The sequence below is a fragment of the Lepidochelys kempii genome, chromosome 2 (genome assembly GCF_965140285.1).
Source record: "Lepidochelys kempii isolate rLepKem1 chromosome 2, rLepKem1.hap1, whole genome shotgun sequence".
Classification (NCBI taxonomy): domain Eukaryota; kingdom Metazoa; phylum Chordata; order Testudines; family Cheloniidae; genus Lepidochelys; species Lepidochelys kempii.
In genome coordinates, this window is record NC_136381.1 from 147042855 (window position 1) to 147059527 (window position 16673).

Sequence of the window (16673 nt, forward strand, 5' to 3'; positions counted from 1 at the left end):
TTGTGATGTTCTATATTTTTTTGGTCATCACTCTTACAAGACTATGATAAATTTTGTACAAAGTACACCTTGTGAGATATCATTTGAAAACTCATAATCTGCTGAATATTGTTGTCCTGGCAAAATGTGTGTATCAATATTGTATGAGAAATTATTAGATTCTACTATGTATCGTTGTTATAACATGATCCAAAGCAGTCACAAAACATTTTTTCAGAGACAAAGACACCCTAGTACCCCACTTAGGTGTTAAACAGCTATCAATGTCATTCTTCATCAACAGGAAGGTGTAAACAAGAAATTTACATTTCATCACAGAGACAGTTCAACCCTCACATCCACAAGAGACTATGTGTTGCCTACACCCCAGCTGGGGGTAATCCTCAAAGAGGGGAAGATGATATAAAAATGAGAGACAGTGGGATAGCAAGGCTGGTGCATATATCATTTTCTTTGACAAAATGACGGACTTTCTATGAGCTTGCATTGTTCAGTAGTGTGCTGGACAGCACAAGATGCACATTACTGGGGGAAAGTCTGACACTAAGACTTTGCAGGTGTCACCCTGTATGTAATTCATGAGTGACTAGTCAGTGTGCTCACGTGTTTAGCTGTGAGTAAATTTGCATGCTGAAGGCTGTGTGAGCAGGCCAAGAGTGGCTGTTCTGACAGCAAAGCAGTGTAAAAGGCACCCCAGGCTAGCGATTAAAGGGGACACAGCTGTTCAACAGTCCAAATTGTACTCTGGATAATGTCATAGTACTATATTAGCAATTCTCCGGTCACAGGGTACGACCTCAGAGTTTACGGATTCATTAAAAATCCTTGCTATATGTTAGATATATAGCGTAATTTTCTTAATTGCTTTATCACGTCTTGCAGATTTCAAACGCTGACAAGATGGCAAAAATAGTATTACTGAAAAGTATAAGGTTGCATCATCTATTTAACTCAAAATAATATATTTTAAAATTCTTCAGTTAAATTTTTAAAATCCTTAAAACCCAGGAAAATAGATATGTTTGATGACAAGCATGCAAACACAGATGCTTTTAGTGCAGTATTTTAAACTCCAATCTACTGTTATAGTTATTCTGGAACTGTAGTAATTCTAGTATTTCAGTATTGTTTAGAGCTAATATTAATGACTCATTACACAAAAAGATAAAGTAAATCAAATATTCTCTTACAACTGATAAACCAGTACATAATTCATAACAAAAGAGGTTTTATTTTATTTACTTGTTATGAAATTGTTAGAGATCATGGCCTAGCATTACCATTTCCACTTGCTTATACTGGTTTTCATAAAGTTTATAGTCAAGTTAAATTGTTTACCTCTCTTTCCCTTTCATTCTTAGACAGCTGCATCTGTTTTAACATCTGAGATCTCTGCTCCATCATAAGAGTCTTCTCATATGTGAATGCTGAAATATCATTTTCAAACTGCAAAATAAGTATGCCATCATTAAAAGGAGAAAAATCTCATTTACAACCCCCCTCCCGCCCCATCATTTGGGTAACATCTTGGGGTTTGCTTTAATTTGTGTTAATTTATATCCTAACAGTATTTCCAATATCTAAATGTCTTCTGTTTTCAATGCTTTGGAATTCTAATTTTCAAGTCTACACAGTATTAAAATACTCCTTCAAAAATATGCCACTAGACACTGTATCATATCAGAAAAATTTAAGATACAAGACTTTCCATTGTTCTGTTCTTATACAGACTGCAGGAATGAGGATGGGCTAAAGGCCACCTTTTAAACCATCTTTGCACCTCCTGTATTCTGGCCCCAACCTGCTAATGCACAGGCTTGTAACTGCACCTCTAGCATGCATCCAATGGTGGGAGGGCTTGAGGGGAGTGGTCATAGTGCAGAACTGACCCAAACTCTACACTGCCTAGGGAACAAGCTAACACTAGGGGTATTTTCTGGGGGACTGATTCCACACAATTTGCAGTCTTTTTATGCACCAAAGAAGAGTAAAGAGGCAAGACTTTAATAAAGAATATGGTCCTTTGTGTCTTGAGACATTGAACAAAAATTAAGTGAAACTATATAATATAACAAAATAGAGATAACATTCCTACTGAGAACAAAATAAATAAAAATATCTATTTAAAATATGCTCTTACAAATTAGTAAAATATTCTAACTGAGGTTGTTATGACTGGAAGAAGTAGTGGCATTAATCAAACTGAAAGTACATTAGAACCACAGAATACCAGAAATAGTTATTTCACACACAACAAAATACAAAGCATAAAACTGGCATTTTGGCAAATAAGAAGCACAAAGAAGTTCTCAGAAGGTAATATTTTGCAAATATATGTGTGACAGTTCTAAAGAACTCATGAGGTAAATCACTACTCAAAATGAATCTCTGAAAGAAATGGTTTTAACATGGTTTTGAAAGGATCACCTGGATTTAGATTGAAATTAGTAAATGCCAGAAGACAGCAATTTCTTCTCCATTACTGTAAATACATTACCAAATCTGAAAATTTCACAAAAAACACAAACCAACATGGACTACAAGATGACTTTGCCAGACCAGAGCTGTTTATCCATCTATCTGTGGACATGTAAATCAAGTATTTGTCTCAATCACAAACACTAGTCTTAGTTAAATGCAGATGAGATTTAACAGGAAGAGGACAGCAGGGGGAAAAAGCTTTGTCTTGGGGTGCACTTTGAAGGTTTGTTGTTCTGTAACTGGGGGACAGGGACAGCACCCTGTTATCCTGAACTCAAAGAAGTAATCAGGCAATGTGATTACATTCATGAAAATGAGATCCCAACTGGTCCTGGTTGGAAATGCTGCAAGAAAGCTTTAGGTCAGATAAGACTGCTTCTAGGCAGATGGGTAGCCTGTTAAAGTTAAGTTTAATCTATAAGAAGCATGTTATACGTCAGTATTATATGTAACCATTTCTGTTTCCACTTATTATCCTTACTCACTATCTCTTAAATCTTAATCTTTGATAATAAATTTACGATTGTTTCACTATACATATATCTCAGTGCTGTGATGTTATATGTTGCTGATCCTGAGAAGTACCAGTCAAGCTGTGTGTAGACTGTTCCTTCAGGAATATTTTACCTGGTAATTTCTGTGAGTATCCAGTGACAAGGGCTGGAAACTACAGGGGGATGCTTTCAGAGTGGCATGGAACCGGGGTGCACCTATTACTAACCTGCATGGCAAAGCAAGGGGTTAGTAGAGCCCTGAAGAGATTGTTTGGGTGACAGACTGGAGGTGTCAGTTAAGCACAAGTTATTCTCACTTTTGCTGAAGCAGAGGGGTAACAAGGGGACTCATCATCCTGGGCACCCCAAGCAAGTGTAACACATATCCTTCATGGCATCATGGGTCAAATGAATCACTCAGTCCTGGCTTCAATACCCACAACCTCGACTCCCTCACTGAAATGGCTCTTGAAGCTAGTGTTTTCATGAATCTCTTGAAGCCTCTCCTAGGCCTTGATTCAGAAAAGCATTTAAGCAAAGGGTAACTCTAAGAACATAAGTAATCTCACCAAAATCAATGGGATTACGAATGTGCTTAAAGTTATGCCTATACTTCACTGGAGTAGGATCCTAATTCTCTTTGCCTTTACAGTCCCCTCTCAAACTGGAAACTCAGAGGAGAGGTTACTTACCTTTCAGTAACTTGAGTTCTTTGAGAAGTGTTGGCCCTATGGGTGCGCTACCAAAGGATATGAGCATGCCCTTGCACTCTCAGCCAGAGATTTGAGTTATCAGTGTCTGCAGGTCTGCGCCTGCATGCTACACTACACAGGAATTAGACTAGATGACCTTTGCAGTCCCTTCTAACCCTATGATTCTATACAGCCTCATGCTTTGGAGTGAGGAAATATGGGGAGAAGTGGACCCGCCACCATTCCAGTTCCTTGTCAACTACAAAGCCAGAGGGGAAAGAGGGTGGGGAGCACCCCTGGAGAGATAATATCTTGAAGAAGTCAAGTTCCTGAAAGGTAAGTAACCTCTCCTTCTTCTTTGAGTATATGTTACTATGGGTGCTCAACCACAGACTCCAAAGCAGTAACTCAACATGGAAGGGGGTGCTGAGGAGGCAGATCCAAGATGGTGCAGAGGACAGCATCAGCAAAAGTTGTGTCTATCTTGGCACAGAAAGAATATTGTAATGTTTTGAGAACATGTGAACTGAGGACCAAATTGCGACCCTGAAAATTTCAGAGATAAGGATGTCTTTGATGAGGGTAATAGAAATGGACTGAGTCTTAGTGGAGTATGCTGCCACTTTGAGGGGGAGTTGTACCACAGCAATCTTGTTTCAGGCTATGATGCCACCCACTTTGATAATCTTTGAGAAGAGATCAATTGTCCTTTCATTCATTCAGAAAAGGATATGAACAGTCTAGGGGAAATCTGGAAATGCCCTGTGAGCATCTGAAGTGTGAAGGCATGTCACTTCTGTGGAGGAGTGAAGCTTGGGGAAGAACATTGGCAGACAGTTATCTTGCCTGATATGGCATAAACCAAGGATTTGGTATAGTGTGATCTCAACATGATAGAAGGCAGTGTAAGATGGGTCAGCCATGAGAGCTCTGAGCCCTCCCACCCTTCTAGCCAAGGTGACAGCTATCAGGGAAAAGGTCTTACAGGAAAGATGGGGGAACAAATCTGCCTGCCATAGGTTCCAAAGGAGGTTTCCTTAAGGTACTGAGAACTAAATTAAGGTTTCAAGAAGATGTGGGGTCCCAATATGAGGGAACAGATTAGATAAACCCCTAAGCAATCTGGCAGTGGTAGCATGACCCGAAAATAAGAGGCCCTCAAAAGGCAAATTAAAGGCCATAATAGCTGCCAGGTATATCATGACAGAACTCATAGGTAGTCCTGTGTTTTTAATTCAAGCAGGTAATCAAGCATCCTGGAGACAGAAGCTTCAAGAGAGTCTACAGATTGACAGGAATACCAGGACAGGAGGCATTTCCACTTCTGCAGTTAAGCTTTTCACGTGGCAGGTGACTTTCTACTATTTAGTACTACGGACTGTACTTCAGATGAACAGTCCACCTCTAAGGTTGAGAACATCGAGGCCTTGAAGATCAGTGATACAAGGTTGGAGTGGCTCATGATGCCCAAGTTCTGTGTTAGGAGGTTCAATTTCAGGGTAAGACGGTGAGGTATCTCTACAAAAAGGTGAAGAGCTGAATAATACACTTGTCTTGTCCAAGAAGGCACTATTAAGGTGACCCTTACCTGCTTCTACCACAGTTTGATTAATGTCCTGAGGAGTAGCATTGTTGAAGAGAAGGCATAGAGGAGGGGGCAAGGATAGAGGAGTAGTACGGCATCTCCTAAAAAGTTGGGACATAGTGCCCCTTTGGAGCAAAAGATGTGGCATTTTGTATTGGTCTGGTTGGCAAAGAGATCCACTGTGGGGAGGCCCCAAACTCCACAAATGTGAAATATCAGGTTGTTGAGCAACCACTTGTGGTCCTGGTGGAAGTTTCTGCTTAGGGCATCTGCCACCGTATTCTGGATACCCAATAGGTAAACAGTGGAAATCTCTATATGGCAGGCAATGCACTAGTTCCGTAGCTTTAGAGATTCCGTATATAAGGACTGGGATCTTGCTCCCCCTCGTTGATTTACATAGTACATCGTTGTACTGTGGTCTATCATTACTCTGACATGGTGTCCCTAAATGTTTAGTCCTGACATGCAAAACAAATCAGCTGTAGCTCTAAAACTTTGATGTAAAACAATATTTCCTGTGGAGACCATCTTTCCTATGCAGTAGATCTTTGCAAGTGGGCTCCCCACATCATCTTGATGATTCATGTTCGTGGCAGGTATGAGAATGGTTCTCCCAGACAGATCTGCAAGGGGTCTTGCCACCACCTGAGGAAGTCCAGCACCCGTGAGGGTATGGAAACTTTCTCACTAAGACTGTGCTTGTTTGATGTGTAAATGGTTCTGAGCCAGGCCTGAAGGCATTGGAGATTTAGTTTTGCATGTGATGTGGCAAATGTTGAGGCCAACATGGGAACTAGGAGTTGAAGTCAGGTCCTTACTATCGTCTGGAGACTCAGCTGGAGGGTAGTGACCAGACTGGATATATCAGAGAATCCGCCCTGTGGTAGTGAAGTCTATCCATTGAACAGGTGTTAATGTGGACTTTTCAGGTTGATACGAAGGCCCTGGAATTGGAACAGCATTAGAGCCTTGTTGGCTGTAGACTGGACCTCTAAAGCAGAGTGCCCCTTCAGAAGCCAGTTGTCCAGATGGGGAAGACTTTAATACTGTCTTGACACAGGTGAGTTGCCACTACTGAGAAGACTGTTGTAAAGACCCATGGGGCTGGGAGAGTCTGAAGGGAAACACAGGTATTAATAGCATTCTGAGCCAATGAAGAAGTGCAGAGAAAGTTGAAGGAAGGGTGCACAGCACTGTGAAAATATGTGTGTTGCTGGCTGAGGGCAATAAACCAACCTCTTGATTCAGGGCTGGGTTTATGGAAGTAAAAGTCACCATCCTGAAGTGCTGTGAAAGGATGTAAGTATTCAGGTTCCAGAGGTCTATGATCAGTCTCTAACCATGTTGTTTTGGGAACCAGAACTATTTGGAATAAAACCCTTTTCCCACAAATTCTGGGGGAACTGACTATCATCTCCAACTGCTGTAGGGATTGAACCTCCTGCTTTAAAAGATTCTCATGAGAGGGATGGGGATGGGAGAGAGGCATAGCATAGAAATGGATAGAATATCCCGTAGCCTCCACCTTTAAAATCCACCTGTCAGTGGTGATAAGCTCCCAAGAAGGTAAAATTGTGACATGTGGTCCCTAAAGGGGAAGTGGAAGACTGGTTTGGTCAGCAAATCCACAGAAGGGGATTGTTTGTGGCCCTTGACCAAATTGTCAAAACAGTCATTTGGAAGGGGGCCTGGGTAAGGAGGGTTGCTGTTTGAGCTGGTACTCTCTTTTGGAGTCTGGGCCTCCTTGGAGGAGGTTCCATGGGTTTGAAATAGAACTGTTAAAACCATATTTTGCCATCAGGGCTTGATAATCTGCCACCTCAAAATGGAGAGTAGTGGAAGAATAACATCCTCCTTTATCAGAAGGTGTGGATCTTGAGCGAGCTCGGTGGTTTATCTCGTTAGCTGTATCCACTACCAAGGAGTTGGGAATGGGATAAGAGAAAAAATATTACAGTTCCTTGGCTGGTATGTAATATTTTTTGTCTGCCCATTTGCAGGTAGGTGCAAAAGTGGCAGGGGTCTACCACATATTACGGGCTAGTGAGAAGAGTGCCTGGTTAACAGGCAGTGCAATCTTGGCTTGAGGGGGTGGTATGAAGAAAGTCCATGACAAAGTGCTGGGATTCTTGTACTCTTCAGTGAAAGGTTGAAAAGATTCTCCAATTCTGCCCCAGAACAACCTAAAATCATCTGCATAGGAAGGTGGTGGTGGCATCACTGCGTCCCCCAGGAAGGAGGAGGATTTATTTGGAGTTGTGATGCTGGTGGTTGTCGTGGAGCCTGAGGAATGTCTAAACATGAAACATGAAGATGAGAACCCCATTGAGTTGGTGCCCACAGGCTGTCCAGGGATTTCAACAGGCCCACTGAGGAGGTGAGTAGGGGAAGAGACCCCAGAAAATTCATATTTGGAGGGCTCAGAGCACCTTCTGGAATCTTTTGTATGTTACGATTCCTGATGTCCGATTTGTGTCCATTTATTCTTTTAAATGGTAACATACAAAAGCCAGTAGGAGAACACTTCAGTCTTCCTGGACATTCTATAACAGATTTGAAAGTATTGACACTTGAACAAAAACACTTCAGAAACAGACTTCAAAGAGAAACAGCAGAACTAAAATTCATTTGCAAATTTAACTCCATTAATTTGGGCTTGAATAGCAACAGGGAGTGGCTGGCTCATTACAAAAGCAGCTTTGCCTCTCCTGGAATTGACACCTCCTCATCTATTATAGGGAGTAGACTACGTCCACCCTGATTGAATTAGCCCTGTCAACACTGGTTCTCCACTTGTGAGGTAACTCCCTTCTCTTCAGGTGTCAGTATATAATTCCTGCATCTGTAATTTTCACTCCATACATCTGAAAAAGTGGTTTTTTACCCACGAAAGCTTATGCCCAAATAAATCTGTTAGCTTTTAAGGTGCCACCAGACTCCTTGTTTCTGTTTTTTGGCTCACTCTGGAACTTATGCTTGGGTTGGATTGGGAATGTGTGGAGATGGCAACCATGTCATGCCACATCCAGGGGAACCTCTCCCCCCTGGAATGAAGGAGCTGTTTTAATTGCATAGTCTCAGAGGGTGAGGCATTCTACTAGGTTTCAGAAGGTGCACAGAATGAATACTGTTTTGCTGAGAGGCACTGTACTAATGAGGCCTCTAAGACATTCCAATAATTTTTTATCCTTGAGTAACCAGAGAGTGACTCTTAAGTATCATCTCTTCAGCTTCATCCTCGCTGGAGACCTGCAACTCATGAACCAAGAAGGAAGATGGGTAAACTGCTGGTGTTGGAAGTCCTGCTGACACTTTGACCAATAGCAACGTAGAGAATTTTTGCAAAGTTTTGCTGTGGCTCTGTTTCTTCACATCCACCAAAGCAGCTTCAAAATTCCAACTAGAGAAGCAGTTTCAGGTGGTAAAGCACTTGGCTTAATCAGGGTTTGCTTACTTCAGAGGACAGGATTGTGCATTTTTGCTTCAAGGAATCTTCAAATTATTTTGTGGATAAAATAGCTTGGAACCACACATAGCAATTTCTGACTCTGCCTAGTAGGGAAAAATGGAGTCTTCTCTGCTTGACTTTCCACTGGCATTGCTCACTGAAGTGATGGAGAAGCTGACACCTCTAAATTAGGTACATGCCCCTATATGTTGGTGAAAATCAATGGGAAAATATTTTGGAGACACTTTTGGAGTGGATGGTAAATACCACCAGCGGGTGGGGCGGGGGCGAGACGAAGAGGGAGGGTAAAATGACAGCTTATTTAAAAAAAATGTTGTTAGAGACCCTTGATCAAGAAAACATGGATATTGAGTGGGAATTTAAAACTAAGAGCTAGGAGAATCTTTTGTTGGCAGTGAATCTTTTTGTCAATGTTTTTGTCTGATTTTATTTTATTTGTGATAGGTTGGCATAGGTAGCCAAATACATTTTGCTTGTGTTAAGAAAATTCTTACAACCATTTCATTGAAAAGCTCTAGCTCTTCTATGCTTTGAAGCAAGGGCTTGAAATTTGGCATAGATGTCACCCTGTCATCAGGGATGTGCCTTTTTCCATTCCTGTAAAAATCTCCCCAAATTTGGCCAAGTTATAAACCTTTGAAAAATCTCATGCTCTTAGAATTTGGCAGCTAGATTACCAGAAAATCCCTTCTGAATTAGGCATGCTCCATCCCTCACAGCTCCTATGTTCTTATTGGACTGCACATGCACCATTGCCACAGAGGGACTGAACATGCTCCATCCCAGAGATTCAGAGGCTGAGAAGGACTTCCTGCAATTCCTGCTCCTGCTCTCCACTGAGCATTGTAACTGATAGCAGGAAGACAATCTCTCTTATGCCCTCAAGGCTCCTTTGCTGGGCCCAGGTAATGTGGAGGAGGAAGCTGCCTGACTGAATGCAGAAGGGACAAGAGGGAGAGGGAGGTGGAGGTAGTAGATTGGGACTGAGAAGGAAGTGGAGAAGAGGGAGAGTGGCTTGGAAGGAGACAGGGACAAGGAGCCTAGGGTGGGAAGGTGTAAGGGAATTAGGACATCGAACCTAGTGAGGAGACTGAGAGTAGGGGTGGAAATACTGAGAGTAGGGGTGGAAAGACTGAGATTGGATGTGGAGACTGTAAGCCAGAGTTGGGGGGCAGAATGGGACTGACTGGGAAAGGAGACATTTAGAACTTATTTTTGGATTCCTTGCTCATCACAAGCTCTCACATAGCAGCATCCACAACTTTCTACCATCTCCTGTTGGCTAGAACAGTCTGTCACATCATGGTGGATGATGACTTGGCCTTAGATATACCCATCTCTGTCACCTTCTGCCTGGAGCTAAAGAAATTCAATATGTCTGGGCATGAAGCCATCACCCTTAAGAAACTCTAATACAGAGCACTACAGCATGTCTCCTTCCTGACTATGACAGTGCAAATGTAATTCAGCCCCCTGTGTGTGTAGTGATCACAGACTATTGTTCTTTGTTTGTTCTCCTGCCTCATTTGTTGCAGAAATTGGAAGGTGTGTAGTCAATGAGGCAGGGGATTACAGGAAGAGAAATAATGGTCATATGGCTAAGGCAACTGAATGCTGCCCTGGAGAACTGGTTTCAAATCTTCATCTCTGCCAGTGAATTCCTATACTAGGCAAGTTATGTTGACCAAACTTTTCCCAGGTGTCACTAATTGTGTGTTCCTCTTTTTTTTTAGCCCAACATGAGGTATCTGGGGCCTGATTTGCAGAAGCTCTGAACATTCACACCTACAGCTGAAGTCAATTGGAGCTGTGCTTTGAACATATAAAGTGCTGTACAATACTAAAATCACTTAAAAATGAGGCCATAATCATCTCAGATTGGGGACCCAAAATTAGTGGACACTTTTGACAATGTTTGCCTTAATTTCTTTGTGCCTGAGTTTATAAATAGGAATAATAGCCCCAGTCTCATGGGGTATTATGAAAATTAATTAATGTTGCTGAAGCACTTCAATACTTATTCTAATCAGTGCCAAAGAAAAGACTATGAGGAAATTCATAATTCTGTATTCATAGTAGGGTTTGAATAGTGTACAGTGAACAAAACGGGGGTCACACATTAAACTCTATGGATAAAACAAAATTTTGAATAGCTGCTCATTCAATGAATATTTTCCATCTTGTGCACTGAATGAGGCGGGGTCTTATGGAAAAAATAGTTTGTGATCATGTAATTAAAACCTGTATCATAAAGCATACGTACAAGGGGGTCAAACTGAGATTGCAGGCAACATGAATTCTCTCTTTCCTTAGTTTTGAGTATTTTTAATATAGTTTTCTGTGTGTAATTTATATTTATAAAACAACAACAGGGAATTTTTTCTCTCCACTCTTTTAAAGTAACTAGGAAATGAAATACAAAAATTTATGGTAATGCAATATTAAGGTTGCCCAGTTAAAATCACAGTCAGAAAACACACGTGTTAAGGTACAATATGGAACCTTAACTCAACCATATTGCATATGTGCAGTATTTGACCTATGTGTGACCTATTACTGCTTATATTGTAAAAAATACACCATAAAATATATAGGATGCATTATGTGGTTGAGTTAACATTGCTGTAGGAACATTAAATTTTGCTTTTCCTGCCATTTTAGGCCAAATACTACAATCCCTTACTTAGTTTACCCTCCAAATGTCATTAGGCAAAAGAAATTCTAGGAGTCTGAAGAAGAACTTCCAAGTTTAGTTCAAGGTTTTCAGGTAACAGATAAAATATATAGGAGCTTACCATTTCAACAACCTCCACCTCAGCATTAAGTCGAAGATGATACAAAAATATCTGAAGGTCCTTTTTCATTTGAATGCTGTTGTCATCCATTTGGGCAACAGTGAAGATACGCATTTTGCATTTTCTCCACACCTATGTAAGGGAAAAGGCATTTTATATGACAAACGTAGAAATAATTTTTCCCCTTCTGTTCACAGTCCTTTAAACAGCTAAGTAAAAAAGTATATAAGAATTTATTTAGTAATTTTATGTAATGCTTAGTGGAAAAAAAAGTCATTCCTACTCATTTTCTAAGACAAGATTTCCCTTTTTGAGTCATATACGGTACCTTGTGTTGTCGAAGCAGGAAAGGAAGCAACATCAGCATGCCACCATCATGAACAATCCACCACACATCTACATTCCCTTCAGAAAAGCGCTCTTGATTTGTTGGAAACAAATCAATGTTTTTAGCGACCAGTAGAGCTTGTTGTGCTGCTGTTGTTTCTCGGACTGTATCTGAAATCAGAAAATTTGAATGAAAATTCGGAGTTGCTGAAGAAGACTATTAGATGGCCAAAAATCCACAATGCCACTATTGTGAAAGAGGATAATTCTGGTTAAAAGCCTATCCTGCTTAAGAGAGGAAGCAAAGACAGCAATCTCACACATCCACATCCACACAAGGTGGATAAAAATTAACCATTTTTTCAAAATTGATTGTTTAATTTAAATAAGATTTCTTTATTTGAAAAATAAACCTATTTGAAATTTGAAAATATGCCAACCTATATTAATACCATAACTTAAAATAATGTAAATTAAATTTAAAAATAACATTGACATGGTATATTTGTGCTGCTGAAGTTTTAAAGAAAGTCAGACCACAGAACTGGTGGAAGTCACTGGCTAAGCACCTGGAAACAGAGTTTGGTAAAGTGTTAATTCGGCTTTGACAGCAGTATCCTCTTCCACAGGTGCAGAGATAATACCGGTACTATCTTTCTTTTCAGTTTTTCAACTAGATCAGTTGAAAGTTGAGAAAATAACTGGAGGTTGAAAAAGCAGGAAAATTTGTTTCCTTCTTCTAATCTCTGAATATAAACTAGGTGCAAGAGGATGAGATCAACTAGTTCAAAAATATGGAAGGGCATGATGACCAGAAACAATTAGTTCAGTTCACTAACTAAAGATAATACTTTAGTATCTTAATAAACCAGTTAGTTTTAATAACAGTTAGCTTTAATAAACCAGTTAGTTTTCAATGCAAAGCAAGTTCTGATAAACTTACTTTTTCTTCTTTTGTATTCAATACACTTAAGATAGTTTAGTTAACTAATAAAAAAATATGGAAATCACGTTTTTGTTCATTTTAAATTGAATTCCAATTTCCATCCAAAAGCAGAGTGACAGAAATTATGAGTAAAAATTTAATCAGCATCTAGTAAACAAGAAATGTGTCATTCACCATTTTCTAACATAATAAAAAGATTTAAAGCATAAAAATTTGAATAAATATATGTTAAGCTATATAAGGTATCGACCCTGCATTGCATAACAGAAACCGAAGATTTCCTGGACAGACGTCAGGATACGCTTCTACGGACACAACGTTCTGAAGATTCAGAGCAGGCTGCACTGCGGGGACAGGAGGACGGTGAAGAAATTTGGCAGCATGTGACCTCCAGAAGAAGAAAGGGGAGCGTCCATGTACCAGCAATGCAGATACAGGTAAGCAACCGTTTTCATGTTCTCTCCACAGGTACTAATGCGGAGAGTGGACCAGATGATACATCTGAGGGAAGGGAACAGAAGGAGACTCCGCCGATTGGAAAGCATGAGATGTGCTGTCCTAGGGTTGGGGGTTCCACAACCACCGCTCCCAAGAGGAGGAGGCAGGTGGTGGTGGTCGGGGACTCTCTCCTGAGGGGGACTGAGTCATCTATCTGCCGTCTTGACTGGGAAAACCAAGAAGTCTGCTGCTTGCCAGGAGCTAGGATTCACGATGTGATGGAGAGATTGCTGAGACTCATCAAGCCCTCGGATCTCTACCCCTTCCTGCTTCTCCACATGGGTAGCAATGATATTGCCAAGAATGACCTTGAGCGGATCACTGCAGACTACATGGCTCTGGGAAGAAGGATAAAGGAGTTTGAGGCGCAAGTGGTCTTCTCATCCATCCTCCCCGTGGAAGGAAAAGGCCTGGGTAGAGACTGTCGAATCGTGGAAGTCAATGAATGGCTACGCAGGTAGTGTCGGAGAGAAGGCTTTGGATTCTTTGACCATGGGATGGTGTTCCAAGAAGGAGAAGTGCTAGGCAGAGACGGGCTCCATCTAACGGAGAGAGGGAAGAGCATCTTCGCAAGCACGCTGGTTAACCTAGTGAGGAGGGCTTTAAACTAGGTTCACCGGGGGAAGGAAACCAAAGCCCTGAGGTAAGTGGGGAAGTGCGATACCGGGAGGAAACACGAGCAGGAGCGTGCGAGAGGGGAGGGCTCTTGCCTCATACTGAGAAAGGGGGGACGATCAAAGACTTATCTCAAGTGCCTATACACAAATGCAAGAAGCCTGGGAAACAAGCAGGGAGAACGGGAAGTCCTGGCACAGTCAAGGAATTATGATGTGATTGGAATAACAGAGACTTGGTGGGATAACTCACATGACTGGAGTACTGTTATGGATGGATATAAACTGTTCAGGAAGGACAGGCAGGGCAGAATAGGTGGGGCAGTTGCATTGTATGTAAGGGAGCAGTATGACTGCTCAGAGCTCCGGTATGAAACTGCAGAAAAACCTGAGAGTCTCTGGATTAAGTTGAGCAGTGTGAGCAACAAGGGTGATGTCATGGTGGGAGTCTGCTATAGACCACCGGACCAGGAGGATGAGGTGGACGAGGCTTTCTTCCGGCAACTCGCAGAAGTTACTAGATCACAGGCCCTGGTTCTCATGGGAGACTTCAATCACCCTGATATCTGCTGGGAGAGCAATACAGCAGTGCACAGACAATCCAGGAAGTTTTTGGAAAATGTAGGGGACAATTTCCTGGTGCAAGTGCTGGAGGAACCAACTAGGGGCAGAGCTCTTCTTGACCTGCTGCTCACAAACCGGGAAGAATAAGTAGGGGAAGCTAAAGTGGATGGGAACCTGGGAGGCAGTGACCATGAGATGGTCGAGTTCAGGATTCTGACACAGGGAAGAAAGAAGAGCAGCAGAATACAGACCTGGATTTCAGAAAAGCGGACTTTGACTCCCTCAGGGAACTGATAGGCAGGATCCCTTGGGAGAATAACATGAGGAGGAAAGGAGTCCAGGACAGCTGGCTATATTTTAAAGAATCCTTACTCAGCTTACAGGGACAAACCATCCCAATGTGTAGAAAGAATAGTAAATATGCCAGGCGACCAGCTTGGCTTAACAGTGAAATCCTTGCAGATCTTAAACACAAAAAAGAAGCATACAAGAAGTGGAAGATTGGACGAATGACCAGGGAAGAGTATGCTCGGGCATGCAGGAAAGCCAAATCACACCTGGAGTTGCAGCTAGCAAGAGAAGTTAAGAGTAACAAGAAGGGTTTCTTCAGGTATGTTAGCAACAAGGAAAAAGACAAGGAAAGCGTGGGCCCCTTACTGAATGAGGGAGGCAACCTAGTGACGGAGGATGTGGAAAAAGCTAATGTACTCAGTGCTTTTTTTGCCTCTGTCTTCACAAACAAGGTCAGCTCCCTGACTACTGCACTTGGCAGCACAGCATGGGGAGGAGGTGAACAGCCCTCTGTGGAGAAAGAAGTGGTTCAGGACTATTTAGAAAAGCTGGACGAGCACAAGTCCGTGGGGCCGGATGCGCTGCATCCGAGAGTGCTAAAGGAGTTGGCGGATGTGATTGCAGAGCCATTGGCCATTATCTTTGAAAACTCATGGCGATCGGGGGAACTCCCGGACGACTGGAAAAAGGCTAATGTAGTGCCCATCTTTAAAAAAGGGAGAAAGGCGGATCCTGGGAACTACAGGACAGTCAGCCTTACCTCAGTCCCCGGAAAAATCATGGAGCAGGTCCTCAAGGAATCAATTCTGAAGCACTTAGAGGAGAGGAAAGTGATCAGGAACAGTCAGCATGGATTCACCAAGGGCAAGTCATGCCTGACTAATCTAATTGCCTTCTATGAAGAGATAACTGGCTCTGTGGATGAGAAGAAAGCGGTGAACGTATTGTTCCTTCACTCTAGCAAAGCTTTTGAGACCGTCTCTCACAGAATTCTTGCCAGCAAGTTAAAGAAGTATGGGCTGGATGAATGGACTATAAGGTGGATAGAAAGTTGGCTAGATTGTCGGGCTCAACGGGTAATGATCAATGGCTCCATGTCTAGTTGGCAGCCAGGATCAAGTGGAGCGCCCCAAGGGTCGGTCCTGGAGCCGGTTTTGTTCAATATCTTCATAAATGATCTGGAGGATGGTGTGGATTGCACCCTCAGCAAGTTTGCAGATGACACGAAACTGGGAGGAGAGGTAGATACGCTGGAGGGTAGGGATAGGATATAGAGGGACCTAGACAAATTAGAGGATTGGGCCAAAAGAAATCTGATGAGGTTCAGCAAGGAGAAGTGCAGAGTCCTGCACTTAGGACGGAAGAATCCCATGCACTGCTACAGACTAGGGACCGAATGGCTAGGCAGCAGCTGTGCAGAAAAGGACCTACGGGTTACAGTGGACGAGAAGCTGGATATGAGTCAACAGTGTGCCCTTGTTGCCAAGAAGGTCAATGGCATTTTGGGATGTATAGGTAGGGGCATTGCCAGCAGATCGAGGGAATGTGATCGTTCCCCTCTATTAGACATTGGTGAGGCCTCATCTGGAGTACTGTCTCTAGTTTTGGGCCCCACACTACAAGAAGGATGTGGAAAAATTGGAAAGCGTCCAGCGGAGGGCAATAAAAATGATTAGGGTACTGAAACACATGACTTATGAGGACAGGCTGAGGGAACTGGGATTGTTTAGTCTGTGGAAGAGAAGAATGAGGGGGGATTTGATAGCTGCTTTCAACTACCTGAAAGGGGGTTCCAAAGAGGATGGATCTAGACTGTTCTAAGTGGTAGCAGATGACAGAACAAGGAGTAATGGTCTCAAGTTGCAGTGCGGGAGGTTTAGGTTGGATATTAGGAAAAACTTTTTCACTAGGAGG

General features: G+C 42.2%; 1 protein-coding gene across 1 annotated transcript in view; it reads right to left on the reverse strand.

The window, feature by feature from the left end:
• Positions 1-16673, reverse strand: part of SLC12A7 (solute carrier family 12 member 7) — a 334753-nt gene that overhangs the window by 17376 nt on the left and 300704 nt on the right. Inside the window, exons 19-21 of the mRNA XM_073332427.2 lie at positions 11848-12017; positions 11520-11651; positions 1339-1446 (exon numbers count right to left, since the gene is read on the reverse strand). Of these exons, the coding sequence (XP_073188528.2) occupies positions 1339-1446; positions 11520-11651; positions 11848-12017 (410 nt within the window). The remainder of the gene's footprint in view (positions 1-1338; positions 1447-11519; positions 11652-11847; positions 12018-16673) is intronic.